Below are 17,948 nucleotides of genomic sequence, written 5' to 3'. Positions count from 1 at the left end.
AGTTATGTAAATGATATTATAAATCACAATAATTAACAACTAAAGGTCTAAGAATACTTAAAACAACATATAAGAAATTTGGTGAACTCTCTTAATTCCATATGTGTCACATAAATTGGAACAAAAGGAGTAACATATATTTTTTTTGAAAATGACGTTAATTTTTTTTTATAAATTATAACAAATTAATTTTTGAAAAAACATACAAAAATTAGTTGACTCTCCAAATTTCATCTGCATCACATAACTTGAGATAAAAAAAAGTAACATTTATTAGGCCCGTGCTGGCACGGACACCTACTATCTAGTATATATATATATATATTAACTGAATACAATCTTGTAATGGAATACACTAAACTACTAAGATGAAAATGAAAAAAAATCTAATTAAAAAATAAAAAGGTAAAAATTATGGGTTACTATGAAAAATAGAATAAATTTGTCATACATTTGACGTTAGTTCAATATAGGGTGAAAATCGTTTCACCCCCAACTTTGTATTTTCAAAATCAAACCCCCACATCAACTTTGAATAATAGTCAAACGCCTCCTTTTATCCTAATTAAAATCATTAAAATACCTATTATATCCTTTTATTATCATCTTCAATTTTTTTACTTCTTTATAAATTATGACATTTTCATTTTCTTAATTCATTTAACAAATTTTTTATTTAAACATAAACATAGTATCTTTTGGGCGAAAAATGTGAAGAATACTAATTAAGTATATACACTAATGATATTGTATAATGAAGTAAATTATTATAATAAAAAAATAATTTTATCAATAATAATCAAAACTCTAATATTTATTTATATAAATGATATAGAAAAAAAATAATAAATTCAAATATATTTCAATGTGGAAAATACAAATAATTTAATTAAATGTCTTTTCCCTTTTCAATATTAGAATCTAGCCCTTGCATCTTCATTATAAATCTAGTAGTAGTATTTTTTTTTAAATTATTTCAATTGAATTTATTTCTGATAGAGGCAGAAGCGGGAGCCACCGGAGCTAACTGCGTCAAGTGTTACGATTAAAGGAGGAAGGGAGACAATTCAAATGCAAAATTTTAGAAATTTCGTTTTTTTTTTCTGAATTCACTCTTCTCTGTTCTTGGTCTAAAAATAAAGAAAGACACTTCAAATTTAAACTCGATTTTGAAAATCCTGACTGGCTTAGAGAATCACTCTCGCTAATTAATATATATATTAATTAACGCAACACAGTTGTAATGGAATACACTAAACTAGTATGATGAAAATTAAAAAAATCTAATAAAAAAGAAGAGGTAAAAGGTCAAAAATATGGAGGTAACTATGAAACATAGAATTAAGTTTGTTATACAGACTTTAGTTTGATATAGGGTGAAAACCGCTTTCACTCCCAACTTTTGTTTTTTCAAAATCAAACTCCCTTTCAACTTTCAATAATAGTTAAACTGCCCCTTTTTCTCTAATTAAATCATTAAAATGTATATTATATCCTTTCATTATCATTTTTAAATTTCTTGCTTCTTTATAAATCATGACCATTTTCATTTTTTTTAAATTCATTTAACAAATTTTTCATAAAAACATAAAAATTATTTTTTAAAATGTGAAAAATACTAATTAAGTATATACACTAATAATGTTGTATAATGAGGTAAATTAGCATAATGAAAAAATTAATTTAATCAATAATAATCAAAACTCTAGTATTTATTTATACAATTGAAATAGAAAAAAATAATAACTATTCAAATATATTTCAACGTGGAAAATACAAATAATATAATTTAATTATTATCAATTTTTTCAAAGATTGTATTTATTTAGATTTAAAATTGTTTTAAACTATAATTGGTGTCGTACTTCATCAATGTCAATCAAAACTTGTTTACTCATATAGATAATAGAGAATATCCCCACAATTTATATTACTTGATCATCATTCTAAAAATAGTTGTTTTAAATTTACTTGTCTAATTTATGAAGTTAAGAAAAATTTTTTAAAAAAAATTATTTCAACTTGCAGTATTAAATAACTGCATAAAGTAGTAGTAGTCAAATTTAATGTTTCAAAGCATTATTAATAATGTAAGTTTGGTAAAATATACATTTAATTAATTTTTTAAGGAAAAAGTGTAACACCTTGAACTTTGGTCAGTTTTTAAGTTTTGCGTCAAATTGAAACAGCCATAAATTTTAGCACAAAAAAAGTTAGGTGGTCCATGAGGTATCAAATCAAAGGTATTTGAGTCATCTTTCCAACATCATCGAGTTAGCTAAATTTCAAGTTCGGATGAAGGAGTTATACCCGTTGAGTGCAGCCTCTCTAGTTAAGACATTTTCATCCATTTTAAGGAGGGGTATTTTGATCTTTTCCCTACCCAACTAGGCCTACTCATTTTTTTTTACCCAATTAAGGGTCTACTCAATCAGGCCCCTTTCGCCTCCATTCTTCGTCCTGTATGCGTTCCTTTGAATCATGTATTCGCTCTCTTCTTTTTACCAACTATCTAAGTCTTCATTAATCATCGAGAGATCCTATATATATTAATCATAACTCTTAGATCTTCATTTCAAATCAAAGTAAAGAATAAGAGTAAAGTTCGAGAAATCTTTTTGAGTCATTATGAGAAGTCTTTTATAATCTTCTAAAACTTTTTTTAAGACTTTAGCGAATGAGTAAGAGAATTAGAAGAGTTGAGTTTCATGTTTCAAAATGAGTATAAGGAACTAAGTATTTCCAAGTGTAAGCACTTTTACATTTAAAACAAAAGGAAACCTTGACTTCTAAATGAGTTCATGAGGAGTTTTTGAGCAGTATCTCTTTTAAGAAAATCTTTTGAGTAATTATCTCAAGTTGAGGATGAGTTATGTTTTTATACAATTGAGCATGAGTTCTACATATTATTGGGAGAAGTATTGAGCACCGATATGAGGATGAGTTCAGATAACTCAACATCCTCATAAACCATGTAAGCCAACATAGGTAAAGGATCATATTTTTTATATAATTCCTTATTGCTTTTAAGCATATATTAGCGGATCTACTTAGTTGAGGATGTTCTATACCCCGACAAGGTATATGATAGTTCTGGTAATGTAAGGCAGACGTTGTATTATCACGTAGCTCATAGTAATGATTGTCGGTTAGAGAATCTCTCAATTAAGATATAACACCCAGGATCCTAGTAAGCTAGACTTGAGCTATATGTGTGAGGGGTAACTAACCATGAAAGAGGGCAAGGGCCTAAACTACCTTGGGAAGGGTGAATGAAGACATTTTTTTATTTGGACCATTTGGTGAGGGGCAGTATCATCGCCAAAGTCACTTGGAGATTAGCCAAGTGAGCCTCCATCGCCTAGTGGACCACCCCCTTTGTCCTAGCTATTGGAATATTGGGCGAGCTAGGTCAGGGCTCGCCAACCCACTTGGCGCATCACCCAAAGGTCCTCTTCATCGCCTAGTAGGATGCCTCCATAGGGAGACATTCTAGAAAATTTGGTGGACCAAGGGTCCACTTTGCGAGTCGCCAAGTGCCCTACCTTATGAGTTAATGTTGTGTTTGAGTTCTTATATTGTGAAATAAGTCTTTCGCTGAGTATTGAGCCCGACCAAGGGTTCGCTTGGGGACTAGCAATGGTTCTCGGGTGCTGGCCACGTTTAGGGTGTTAGCTCGGGACGTGACTAAAAGACTCAAATATGCCACTGAACTTTTTGAAAAGGCTCATTTATGTCATTCTTTAAAAGTTTGGCTCATCTATGTCATTACTGTTGAAGAAAAAACTCATCCATGCCTTTTGTTTTTCCTTGGTTTTGCAATACCATTTTTTACACCTCAAACAACGTTTAACACTTTTCAATTGGAGTTTTTGGATCAAATCAAGTTTTTTTGCTTCGTCTTCCTTAAAATACCAATAACACATGAAGAACATAAATAACTCCTAAAATTTTCAACATATTCAATTTTTTGCTTTCATATAATCTATTCGACTGGAAAGAAGGTTATACGAATGACTTTGCAAGAGTAGTTTCATCGGTGGAAGGGAGGGAGAAGGTTCACAATTCAGGTTTTGAATCTTCGCTCTGAAATAGGATTAATACGCTGGAAAATGAAAATAGCCCTTTTCTGCTTTCTAAAGACTTCACGAAGTCGTCTAAAATTTTCGGCTACATCATTAATTTCTTTTTTTTAAAAAACCAAAATTCAATAATCATTTGTAGAGTTTAAAATATTCACCCGTATTAAAAAAAAAGATTCGAAAATAATGAAAATCAGTCCAAATTGTCAAAATTTTGTTTTGATTCGTGTTTTTGTAGTTGTTTTTGACATTAGATCTTTGTACCCTAGTGTTTTTGCGTCTATGTTTAAAATTTAAAATGATTTGAAGTTGTGGAGAAAATTCTATTGTTAAAGAATGTTGAAGGTTTGAAACTTTGAAGAAATTTCAAGTGGGTCTTGTTGAATTAGGTTGAATTCGAGCTCAAAAGATATTGAATTTTGGTATCTAGCTCGAAGGAAAACTACTCTTGAAATTTGAGGTGATTTCGTGAAAAACTGAAGAAGTTTGAAAATTGAAAATTGTTAATGTTCTTTATATGTTCTTCGTGTTCTCAAGGAAAAAGAAGCAAAAATAGTATATTTTATCCAAAAACTCTAATTGAAAAGTGTTAAAAGTTGTTTGGGATGTAAAAAATGGTTTCGCAAAACTGGAGTTAAAAAAATGGCATAAATGAGTCTTTTCTTTAACAACAATGACATAGATAAACCAAACTTTTAATGGATGACATAAATAAACTTTTTCTAAAAGTTTGATGATATAGTTGAGCATTTTCCCTTTTTTAAGGAGTGTCATCTCAAGAAGGGTCAAGTAATATGAAACACACAGAGTAAGAGATTGGAGGAAGACAAAAATATACGCATACATGCATAAACACGCTTAATGCTTATTATATTAAAATACGGGTAAAATAAACAATGCATATGATAAAGGGGAAGTTTGATTATTGTTTAAAGTTGAGAAGAGGGTTTAATTTTTAAAGCAAAGTTGAAGGTGGAAATGATTTTCACCTGTTTCATATATACATTTATTATTTAAGATTTTGGTATTAACTACATATAACAAATTTGGGCAACCTCAAAATAAAATTAAATTAAATGTTGGAGGTTGAGGTGAATAACATATTTGGGACTTAATTGAAACAGCTGGTCCTATAGTTAAGGCATGTGAGTGAAGATCGAGTCATCCAAAATTGACGTTAAAATTTATGATTCATCACCACCTGTTCTCTCCACGTGAAAAGAGTTAGCCACTCACTCAATCAGTAAGAAAGAGAAAAAATCTGTTTGATATTTTTTTCAATTCGTTTTTGTATTTTATCGAGACCCCAACTTTCTCATTCCTCATCTTCTTCACAAAAACAAACCTCTGGACTAGTGGTGGTGGTGGAGACTTCATTCGACTAAAGGTAACAATTCAACTTTTACTATACTTATTATCACTGTTATGTTATACCTCTTTGTAATAAGTTTAATCAGCTCAAAATTCAATCTATGGTATAGTTGCTCATATTTATGCCAAAACACATTTAATCTAATAGTTATATAACCACCCATATTCTTCATTTTAAAGTGTCTGTTCCACTTCATATTATAAATGTTAATTTTGATTAGTCTAGGGTTTCAATTGAGGGAGTTACAAAGTTGGTTCATGCATTTCTGTACTATGCTTTATGCAAATTTAATCTCTGCATTTGATACTCTGAAACCTGTTGACATTGTTTTGTACAACTAATTAGTTGGTTTTGCTACATTTGAGGAGTTCCACTTGGTTTTATTCAGTTTAAGATGGTGAATTCGGGGTTGAAGTCAAGGAAGGTGAGCTTCAGAATCCCATACTATACTCAGTGGGGGCAGAACCTTCTCATCTGTGGTTCAGATCGGTTGCTTGGTTCATGGAATGTGAAAAAGGGTCTATTATTGAAGCCTTCTCACCAAGGGGAAGAGCTTATATGGTCCGGAAGCATTCCAGTTCCTCCTGGATATCAAAGTGAGTACAGTTACTATGTGGTGGATGATAGAAGAAATATTCTGCGATGGGAGGTTGGAAAGAAAAGGAAACTGTTGCTTCCTGATGGACTTCAGGATGGGCAGTCACTAGAACTTCGTGATCTCTGGCAGGTGCTAATTGCCTCTCTTTCTCATACTTTTTTTTCAATACTAAGCATTCGTGTCCCTTGATGAACTTTGTTGTGGCTTATGAGAAAGGAAGATATGCCAGTTGTTCTGTGTCCCTTTCTCATACTGTTTCGTGAATACTGCACCACCTAGGATGTGTGTTCCTTGGATGAACTTAATTATGAGAAAGGAAGGTATGCGAGTTGCTCCTAAAATTCTTTCTTACGGCATATGACTCTTCCACTAGTATGTAGTTGTCAAAGACATTTTGTATGAACTAAATGATGAATCAAAAGATGACAAAATTGTTCAAATTTGTTTTCTCTATTTCTCATTATCCTCATGTGTACCTTTAATCTTCTTGTAGTATTCTCAATCCTCATTCTTTATTCATTTGGCTATTTCGCTTTAAAATTTCAAAAACATGCGTTTCCACATACCCAGTGGTCGCTTAAGTTTAATTCTCTTTGAATTGTGATTCCTGAAATTAAAAAGGATTGAAAAATTTAGGGATTCTGAAGCATTCTCCGCCCTGTTATTCTATATTCACAATCTTCTGTGGTCTTCCCCTTATCACTCCGGAGAAGTATTTGAAAATTGCTGAAATATTATTCTGGGTTGTTTCCAGATTATCTTAACTTTTTCTCTTTGATAAATGTCTATCGTGTATTCAGCTAAAACAGTAGTTCTAACTATTGACAGACAGAGAATAGAGAATCAACATCTTTTCATTTGACATTCTTCCTTTTAATGGCACCTGAAATCTTTTTCTCCATAGAAATTGCAATTTCTGTATTGTATCCTATCAATTTAGTCAATTTAAATCTTGGTCTAGCTGCACATTTAACAATATGCAGGAGATAATATATATTGCTCATAAATATACATCTGCAAAAATATTATACTTGAGAAATTTAAAGGAGGTTATTAGTAAAACCTTTAGAACTTCCTAAATTATTTATCCAAATGACTCTACATTAATTCCTAAAAACACTAGGTCTGTTTATTAATTCCTTAAGATACTTGTTTTTTTTTAAACCTTATCACCAGAAAAAATAGATATTATTATTATTTTAAAAAAAAATATTTTCTAAACTAAATAGAACATGGGAAGTGAATGTATATGATAAATATATGAATGAACTATTGATTGGATATGTACTGTTACACATCTCTGATGAAAGGACAAGTGAAAGTTGGTCTAGAATAGCAGTGCAAGTCTCACAAGTGTTCTCAGTAATTTCATTTCTTCTGTATCCTTGAAAATATTGCATCTTTTGGGTGTTCTTCGGTGCTTACTTTTACTCCAGAAAAAAGAAGAAGAAGAGTTTATCATAGTTTTGAGCTTTCCCCTCTTTTTCTCTCCTCCTTGGGACATCAGAATTTTGTAACGGAGTTGCCATTACATATTTTTCTCCTCCTCTAGTAGAGGTAGCATAGTCTTTTAAAGGGCGGAAGTGAAATGCCGTCCTTTATTAACCATTCATTTTGATCACTTTAATTTGGGAATTGTAAAGATGGGTGGTTAATGTTCCAAGTGCCACAAGCTCTGAGGTTTGTTTGGGTTTGTTAAAAAGATACTTCATCATGGTTGTCTGACGTTACGCATTCTTCTTCTAAAGCCTTCAGCTTTGGTTCACTTATTTAAATCCCAGTGAAGTGACATAAGACTTTACTCTAATGTGAGGCATAAAACCTGTATACAAGGGGTTTTTGGTTCATATGGAGGATCTGCAACAGGTTATGCTGTGGAGGAATTGGGAGAGTTAAGGACTTAAGGTAGTAAATGCCTTGTGAAATATGCCCGACACCAATTGTTTGTCTTGTATTGCTGTCCTGCATAACACAAGAACTATCAAGGAATATTATGGCACAATTGAAGGAACGAGTTAAACGACTAACGAATGTGCCTTGCCTTGACACAATTATACCTTCTTTTCTCCCTTTAGAACGCCCAGGTCTGTTAAGAAGGATCTCATTATCATCATTGATGACAAAATGGTCATTTGCTTTAAATGCCAAATGATCTTCACACAAAATCTTTGGGGTAGATTAGCAAATTGTTTGTCTCTTTATATAAGTAGAGGTAATTTGAATAAACTCTCCTTAGTCACAAAGATGGGTGTAAGAAGAATCTATAGGCTCATCAATACTCCATTCTACAAATTTTCTTTTCTATCTTAATACTTTTATTGTTGATGCTCGTCTTGGACCTGGCCGTGCCCTTTTTGGCTGGTCAGGCTCATGCGACACCGACATCAAAGAGGAATGCTGATGTTGATGTGCTTTACTTGAGCCAAGGGTCTATCGAAAACAACCTCTCCACCTTCACAAGGTAAGGGTAAAGCTGTGTACATGTTTTTTTTTTAAATGGGGCAGCAAAAAGAATTGATTGAAATGACTTTCAATAGGTTTCAATTATTTTGATTAAGCATTGAGGGCGTTAAATAGCCAACATAAAATACAAAATCTGTATAATTTGAAATTTAAAACAACCTAAAATATCTCAATAACTCAAACAACCTAACGATAATTCAAAATTCAAAATTCAAATTATCTTAACTTAAACATCTTATTTTGCTAAAAACTACTGCAGTAACTTAAAAACAAATTTCAACACTCCTCCTTTTCTTTAGTTACTGCAATTTTAAAAAATGCTCCTCCTCAAATTTTGCTCTAGCAGTTGATGCTGAATATCTCTTGATTATTTTTGAACTTGCATATCTTTTGGATATTGACGATCTTTCTTTTATTCTTTCTTTTATTCTTTTGATTTTGATCTTCAAATACACCTTCCATGTCATTGTATTGTGTCTTCAGAAAGTGGTTTTATTTGGACAATTATAGGATTTGCAAAGTATTGTTGTAAGTATTTTCTTCCATCAGAACTTATATGACATAGGTTATAAAATATGATTTCATTTTCACTGCCAGTGAAATTTTTTTGGGCATTCAAAGAGAGATTGCTGCTTGCCCTTTTTGTAGGTTAAAAATTGGTTGAAAAAAACATGTGCATTGAAAAAGCATGGTTTGAAAACAGTAGCCTTGATGGGTTACAAGGATACCCTTACGGGTTAATAATTGTATGGTAGTTCTTTTGAAGATTTCACAGATCCCGTAAGATCAATGAAGCTCTTGATACCATTGTTGGTGTTTTTTAAAAAATGGGGCAGCAAAAGGAATTGATTGAAATGTCTCTCAATGGATTGGAATGACTTTCAATAGCTCTCAATTATTTTAATAAGCATTGAGGGCTGTAAATAACCTACATAAGATACATAATCTACATAATTTGAAATTTAAAACAACCTAAAATATCTCAATACTTAAACAACCTAACTAAAATTCAAAATTTAAATTATCTTAAATTAAACAACTTATTTTGCTAAAAACTACTACAGTAACTTAAAAGCCAATTTCAACAGTACACACTACCCTCTCCACACCTCACTTGGGGGATTACACTGTGTATGTTGCAGTTGACTGATATGATATTCAATATATTCTGCAAAATGACCTCAAACGTGCTTCTTATGTATTTAATTTTTCTTTGTAATCAACACCCTTTTCAACAATTTCCTTTTGTTTTGACTTTGGTCTAGCAACTTAAGTTTTTTCTTCCGTTGCAGACTGGTTCTGACAATATCCCTTTTAGAAGTGCATTTAAGGATGTCATCTTTCGGACAAGTTGGAGTTTGGGTGGTGAAAGGCCCCTGGAGATCACTCAGAATAAGCTGGACCAGGATGGTAATTTTCTCTGTTGGATGCTCTATCTATGAAGCAATCTTAGTTGAAATGTGCTTTCTAATGTTACTGCTGAAACAGGTTCAGTTATTCTGCAATTCAGAATCTGCTGCCCCTATTTAGAGGAAGGAACATCTGTAAGATCTCTTTTCACAGAACAACCTTTGCTATTTTTACATGCATATGTTTTTTTGTTTATGTGCCCATTAATATCCTTGCAATCCATCTTGATGTCAGACCTGACATACATGTTATCCTGTAGATTTATGTGCTTGGTAGCTCCTTAAATCTTGGGCAATGGAAGATTCAGGATGGCCTTAAGCTCGCGTATGCTGGCGATTCGTTATGGCAGGCAGCCTGCGTTATGGGAAAAGATGACTTCCCTTTAAAATATCCTTTTGTCTGCCTGAGTTATAGGCTAAATGCAGTTCCATTTTATCATAAACTTGACAGTAATTTCTTTCATGTACACTCTTTCTTCCTTAATGCTTTAAACATACAAGTACTGCAAACATAGTGCGGCTGGAACATCAGTGGAATGTGGTGCCAGTCGCGAGATTTCTGTTGATGTCACAACAGGTGAATCTGGATTTGTAGTTCTTTCAGATGGCTTAATGCGGGTAAGTCAGCTATAAGATATAAACAGTGGCTTTTTATGTTTGTTAAATTGATACGGGAGTATAAGCTGAAAAGAAAGCCAATCTGTGTTATTATCAGGAAATGCCGTGGAGGGGAGCGGGTGTCTCAATACCCATGTTTTCTGTACGATCAGAGGCTGATCTTGGAGTTGGGGAGTTTCTTGACCTGAAGTTACTTGTAGATTGGGCCGTTGAATCTGGCTTTCATTTGGTTCAGCTTTTGCCCATCAATGATACATCAGTCAACTGTATGTGGTGGGATTCATACCCTTATAGGTAATTTTCGTTGTTAAGGATTTTGATTTGAGCTCCGAATCATCATATAGATCAGATTGATTCCATCTTGATAATTTATCAACAACATAAATAGTGGATTGATGACAAAGTATTGTTTATCCAGCTTTAGTGCTTTTGAACCTGCTTTATAATCAGTAAAAATGCCAACTTTCAGCTACAGAAATACAGTTCAAGTTCTAAATCTTAGTGTATGGTCAGCAATAGCAAACCTGGAATACACAAATTGAGTGGTCTGTATACCGATACTCCTGCTCCCTTTAGCAACATACTAAGTTACCTCTATCTAAAGCCTAAGCTGAGGAAAAAAGGAATAATGCTACATAGATTCGTATTTGATCCTACATTTGGCGATTAAGATTTAGGTCTCCTATATGGATGAAGGAATGCTCCTTTATTAGGTTGAACAGAAAAGGAAAATTTGATTCAAAAGGAGTATATGCATTTCTTGAGTTCTTTCTGGAAGCTTTCTGATAGGGTTTGTAACTGCATAAACAATAAGACAATCTTAATAGAATGATTGCTTCTGTTTATTGAAAACAGAGTGCATGAAATATATGCTGTACCCCAGTTCATATAATTGGCCAATTTAGTAGTGAAGCATTAATATCTATCAAATTTCGTGTTTGCTATATCCTTAAACTTTGTCTAATTAGGTGAGCTAATGAATTTTCTGTTATTTTAAGCTCTGTTATATAGAATTACTAATTTGATATTAGTTGTTCCATTTTCATGCTTGATGCAATACAGCTCCCTCTCAGTATTTGCATTGCACCCATTATACCTACGGGTAGAGGCCATTTCAGAGAACATTCCAGAGAATATCAAGGTGTTCATTTTAGTCTTTATTATGTTGCATCTGTGTATAAAACACCTTTTTTTGTTGGATCAGCTGAACAGTGAAAATTCCATTTATATCTTGAACTTGTGTGACTATTTCTCTACTCATTCACAGCAAGAGATCAGGGAGGCAAGAGTTCAGTTGGATAAAAAGGTATTCACAAAATTCTTCGATTTTGAATCTGCTTTCAGAGTTTGTTGGGAACAAAGGCATTCATGTTCATCTTAATTGCTGCTTCTATACAAGCTCCTTGTTGCAACCAATTTCCTGTCAGATCACCTAGCTATGAAGTTTCTCATACAGCAAAATTGCTCTTAAACCTCCTAGACCTTGACTGCTGCCATACCAGTATTGATGTGACTGTGTGACATTACCACTACCAATTGACCACCATGACCACAGCATGCCATTCGTTTCTCTACAGTCTCTTATGTGTAAATTTGTAGAACATTCTCTTAGGTCAAACAGTTCCATCATGAAGGACATATATATTCATAAATCTGATAATTTCCTTATCTTTTTGTCTGGCCTATGATTATTGCAGGATGTAGATTATGAAGCTTGCATGGCTACAAAACTTTCTATTGCCAAGAAAATTTTCGCTCGTGAGAAGGAGACCATACTAAACTCAAAATCATTCCAGGAGTTCTTTTCTGAAAATCAGGTTCTTCAGGATTTAATTTCATTACATTTGGGATTCAAAACTTTAAGTTAGCCACATTTTTTTTGGCTATGTTTACTCTAATGGCTGGCTGGAGTAAAGGAAATGAAAAGAAAAAAAAGAACCTTGAGATCCTTTCAATGTAAATTTTAGTTTGTAAGCATAATATAGTTAATATGTTTCCTTCCCTGCAAATTGACTGGAATATGCCGATCTTAATTATGCTTTTGCATTGGTCCTTTATTGTTAAGTGCAGGAATGGTTGAAACCCTATGCTGCTTTCTGTTTTCTGCGGAACTTCTTCGAAACATCCGAGCGCAGTCAATGGGGCCGGTTTTCTGAATTTTCAAAAGAAAAGGTAATACCGCTTAAGTTCAAGCATAGAAACAATTAAGTTCAGGTAGCCTCATAATCCCCCTATTGGTTTCGTACTTACAATGTATTTCCTGTTACTGCAGCTTGAGAAACTAATCTCTAAAGAAAGCTTGCACTATGAAGTTGTTAGTTTTTATTACTACATCCAGTTCCATTTACATCTACAAGTAAACACAATCTCTATGTATTCTGTATTCCTCTGTGAATTTTTTATCTTTGTTGTATACAAAAAACTGCTATTATACACTAAAGCTTTCCATATCAGTTATCAGAAGCTGCGGAATATGCGCGAAAGAAAGGTGTAGTGCTGAAAGGTGACCTGCCCATTGGTGTTGATAGGAATAGTGTCGATACCTGGGTCTACCCAAATTTGTTTCGCATGAACACCTCAACTGGGGCACCCCCTGACTATTTTGATAAAAATGGCCAGAATTGGGGATTCCCCACTTATAATTGGGAAGAAATGTCAAAAGATAACTATGGGTGGTGGCGTGCTCGTCTAACACAGGTACCTAAAACTTAGTTCCGGCCTTTTCCTTTCCTACTCTGGTACTTTAATTTTTACGTGTTCATTTCAAACTTTATCAATGTTGTCATTTTACAGATGGGGAAGTACTTTACAGCTTATAGGATTGATCACATATTGGGATTCTTCAGAATATGGGAGCTCCCAGAACATGCAATGACTGGCCTTTGTGGAAAATTTCGACCTTCTATTCCTATTAGTCAGGTATCTAATACTTTACTTGTGAGAGTTACTGCTTTCTACAATTCTTGTAAGGTTTAGATTGTTCTTATATCATTTAGGTAAAGAGAGTCTATTAAATCCACTAACTGGTTACTTTGCAGGAAGAACTCGAGTCAGAAGGATTATGGGACTTCAACCGTCTTACCCATCCTTATATTGGACAAGATCTTTTACAGGTATTGAATCTCTGTAGAATTTGAGAACGAAGAAAGACTTCTTTGTATTTTAGTATGTCTTTACATCCCATGAGAAGAGCTATTTATACAAGTGAATCGTAACCGATTAAGGAAAGACAATCAATTATTACAATAAAAGGAAATATTCTAGTCCGATAATTACGCTAGGATAAGGAAAAATAAAGTCTCCTAAAATCATACTAATTAATTAGCAGTTAAACACCAATGCTCCTCCCTTCAAGTTGGAGGAAAGATGTTGCACATATCTAACTTGTAAAGAAAATATGAAAAAGTTCTGTTGCTGATGCCTTTTGTATGCACACCCGTCAATTGTTTTTTTGACGGTACATAAAGTAAACTCAAGGTGCCACTTGAGTGCCTCTCTCTTTGATGAATTGCTGATTGATTTCAATATGTTTTGTTGGGTCATACTGAACATGATTTCAATATGTTTTGTTGGGTCATACTGAACATAATTTAGCTATACTGATTGCATCTTTGTAGTCGCAATATAAGGGATGTTTCCTATTTTAGAAAAATCTCAATTCTTCTAGTAACTTTTGTAGACAAAGAGGCTCACAAACATCCTGGGCCATAGATTGTTGTACCGAACTCCAATGAGGTTTCATTTGGTTGTTCTTACTCCTCTTGACTTCCTTCAAACCTCTATTAAGTTTCATCCCATTCCCACACTCGTAGAAAAGGTTATAGCCTTCAGACACATTGGATGATTACGAAAATGGCACTAGTCCTTGGCTAAGTCAATCACATATCCAAACGACCTACAAATGACCCCAAATTTGGTAAGCAACTAAGCATATATAAAAACATGCTATGAACAAGTCCCTATCCTGGAATCCCTAGATTCCACCTTTAGCTCGAGAACATGCGGCAGTGACATACCTCGCCGCACGTGGCTTTCGCTGACGAGCTAGTCCCTTGTGCACCCCAAGTCCTTGTGAAACATATTTGGCACTCTTAAGGCATGTCATGCAACATCTCATATGGTTGTTGCATCGTGCCATGTCTCTATACCTCATATTCATACTTCAGCCCCTTCTTCAACACATGTTGCATGCATGGCTAACATAGGTGCGACCTTCTTGGCCCGCACTTCCTAGCCAGTGTACACACCCATATTTCTGGGGTGTTACACCCTCATATAGGTAAGACAGTCATCATCTCGATGACATATGACACCAACGAACACCCGAAGTCTGTACCCTTGGGGATTTACATCGTGGTTCCCAAATCCATGTGTGATGGAACTCTTTTGAGCTCATCTTAAGTTGGATTCATGCCCCTCGCACTTCCTCCCCCAAGTATTGTCTAAGCTGCATCTGCATTTCACCTCCCGGTGTTCACTTGGACGGTGCCTCCACACCTGCACTCTCTAGTGACTAACTTCGTCGTGACACTCACGTCAACCACACCATGACCCTCACGACCTACAACTGTTTGGAACCTATTTCTTCCTTGCAATGCACTTGCAATAGTACTAGCGCCGCAAACAAGACTACAAAATTTGGAGGCCTCATAAGCATGTACTTTGCATTTTGAGTACGGCCTAGTAACTAGACAAATCATGGTGCAAACTGTCTAGTACCGCAAACAAAACTAAAGCATTGGAGGCACTGTAAGCATGCCCTTGACATCTCTAGCCCGATCCAGAATTTGAGAACCCCCATAGATAACTCACAGTCCCACCGTGCCTTACTTTCACCAGAAGACATCCATTTCCTTTCGGACTTTCGCTTCAACAACACAAACATACCTCGACCTGATTGGCCAAAAAGGTAGGCATCCCTCGATGTGGCATCCATGCCAACCATACCTCTATAGTCCTTTCACAAACACAATTTTGTCCCAATCGGCATACAACCCGACCTCTAGCATCTAATGCTTCAACATGGCACTTTTGGCACATCATGTGCTCTGCTCCTGTAGGCACTTTGCACTTCCTTTGGGACATACTTCTGGCAAGTACTTCACATATCAAAGTGTCGGCGTTCACATATATCTATGAACTAGACTTCTTTGTCTAGAACATTCTCTTCCCCTTTGCAGCTCTTCGATACCCGAAAGTTAAGCCTATGACTTACTTCACACCTCCATGAAGTTTCGTCCCACTCCTATTCTTGTAGAACGGGTTATAGCCTTCAGACACATTGGATAATTATGACAATACCACTGGTCGTTGGCTAAGTCAAGCTCATATCCAAATGACTCCAAATTTGGTAAGCATATATAAGAACATGCTATGAACTAGTCCCTAGCCCGGAATCCCCAATTACCACCTTTAGCTCGAGAACGCGCGGCAATGACATACCTCGCCGCACATGGCCTTCGCCGACGGGCTAGACCCTTGGGTGCACCCCAAGTCCTTGTCAAATATCTTTGGCACCGTTAAGGCATGTCATGCCACATCTTATATGGTCGTTGCCACTTGCCAAGTCTCTATGCCTCATATTGCTACTTCAACCCCTCCTTCATCATATGCCGCCTGCATAACTGACATCGCACTTCCTGGTCAGTGTACACGCCCATATTTTTGAGGCGTTACAAGGGATCTCCATAAACACCTGTTCTTCCAAGTGAATAACTATTGTAAGTCCCAATCAAGATTAGCTTTAGATGACAAGATAATTCTGATAGTGTTCGTCTTTGCAACTAAGGCAAACATTTTATGATAATCAACTCCATAAGTTTGAGTGAATCTCTTAGTCACTAATCATGCTTTGAATCTTTCATTTGAGACATCATCTTTATATTTCACAGTGAGGATCCATTTGCAACAAACCAACTTTTTGTCTGGTGGTGAAGTGACAAGTTCCCAAGTCTAGTTTTTTTAACAAGGCCTTCATTTCTTCAATCATAACTTGCTTCCATTTAGGATCTGCAACTCCCTCCAATTTTGTGGAATATGCAGGAAGAAATAGACAAGGCAAAAGCTTTATAGGAGGGAGACAGGGAATTATAGGAGACAAGATTAGTTAAAGGATGTTTGTTACAAGATCTGACTCCTTTCTATGAGCAATAGGCAAACTGGAGAGGATTCAGCTTTAGCAGATTTTGTAATGGCTTCTTCTGCTTTTTTCTCATTGAGTATGTTATCACGTCAGGTCTATCCAAATGCCCACCAGCCTCCCCTGAATTCTTTCTCCAAAATTCACTTTCCACTATCATATGGAACTAGGGAAAATCATCTCTTCCTCCTTATTGCTCTCTCCTTGAAAAACTGATGGTGTAAAATAGGAGAAATATAGGAAAAAATATTATTATTGAATTGTGTATCTATATTTTTACACTGAGCCCTATTTATAGGCACTACATAACAATCCTTCTCTAAGTAGAATACTATATGCAAAATATATATCTATTCCTATACTAACACATCCTTAAGAGAAGGAAAATGATATTTGCCAAGAACTTGAACCCTGATTTGATCATACTCTAGGTTCAAACAGGCCAGAAAATCATAATCTTTTCAACCAATTATTGAAAGAAAATTGCAATATTGGTAAACTTCACTTAGAGATCTTGATAATTGTCGATCTCATGCCATAGTCCACTTAACTCAGAATAATAATTGGTGATTGTTAACTCACCATGGTTAGTGGTATGAATTTTATTTCAAATTCAAAGGTTTGGGCATCATTACCCTTGCAGTATCAATCAAGGAAAATGACATAGATAGACAACTGTTACATATAATTAGCAACATATGGCCCAATATTTATTAGTAATTCATAGACAAATAATAAAATAGCACATATTAGCCCAACGGTATTTTAGTAAGGTTTTTTTCCTTCACGTAACCAACTGGCTATAAACAACAATAAATAAGGAGATGTGGGTTAAAGTTTTTCTTCCGCATTATTTATTCTTGTATTGAAGAAGATGGCAATTCAGTTTCCAAAAATTTTGCCAACCCAAAATCAGTAATCTAAATAGAAACAACAATGCAGTTTAACAATGAACATCAAGATATAGATAGCATCTTTGATTGTTTTGATTCATCATAGTGGCGAATGAGATAGTAAAAATAATTTTGTGGCTTATTTCATGGAAGGGATGGTTATTACAACAAAAATTGATTTCAATGGATTCATTCAAAAGATTTCGACCCATATAAATGTCGATACTTCCATCAATTCCTTGAATTTCATAATAAGATTGATGATGATTAATACCAATGTTGATACGAAACAATATGGGATTGTGAGTATACATGGAATTGAAGAAAGGATCAGGCAAATTCAAAAACTATCCATTATGTATAACTTGAAAAGT

At 34.5% G+C, this 17,948-nt stretch overlaps 2 protein-coding genes across 2 annotated transcripts in view; both read left to right on the top strand.

Moving 5' to 3' along the window:
- The window catches only part of LOC125847223 (uncharacterized), a 923,078-nt gene that overhangs the window by 160,769 nt on the left and 744,361 nt on the right, over nt 1-17,948 (top strand). The window lies entirely within an intron of this gene.
- The window catches only part of LOC125849131 (4-alpha-glucanotransferase DPE2), a 36,164-nt gene continuing 23,946 nt past the window's right edge, over nt 5,731-17,948 (top strand). The window contains exons 1-14 of the mRNA XM_049529153.1: nt 5,731-6,181; nt 9,808-9,925; nt 10,004-10,059; nt 10,185-10,312; nt 10,419-10,542; nt 10,640-10,836; nt 11,605-11,683; nt 11,810-11,848; nt 12,240-12,359; nt 12,613-12,714; nt 12,815-12,898; nt 12,997-13,239; nt 13,336-13,461; nt 13,581-13,655. Of these exons, the coding sequence (XP_049385110.1) occupies nt 5,849-6,181; nt 9,808-9,925; nt 10,004-10,059; nt 10,185-10,312; nt 10,419-10,542; nt 10,640-10,836; nt 11,605-11,683; nt 11,810-11,848; nt 12,240-12,359; nt 12,613-12,714; nt 12,815-12,898; nt 12,997-13,239; nt 13,336-13,461; nt 13,581-13,655 (1,824 nt within the window). The 5' untranslated portion in view covers nt 5,731-5,848. The remainder of the gene's footprint in view (nt 6,182-9,807; nt 9,926-10,003; nt 10,060-10,184; nt 10,313-10,418; nt 10,543-10,639; nt 10,837-11,604; nt 11,684-11,809; nt 11,849-12,239; nt 12,360-12,612; nt 12,715-12,814; nt 12,899-12,996; nt 13,240-13,335; nt 13,462-13,580; nt 13,656-17,948) is intronic.

Source organism: Solanum stenotomum, chromosome 12, assembly GCF_019186545.1.
Source record: "Solanum stenotomum isolate F172 chromosome 12, ASM1918654v1, whole genome shotgun sequence".
Lineage (NCBI taxonomy): Eukaryota > Viridiplantae > Streptophyta > Magnoliopsida > Solanales > Solanaceae > Solanum > Solanum stenotomum.
The sequence above is the reverse complement of the archived record's forward strand: the minus strand, read 5'-3'. Positions and strand labels throughout refer to the sequence as shown.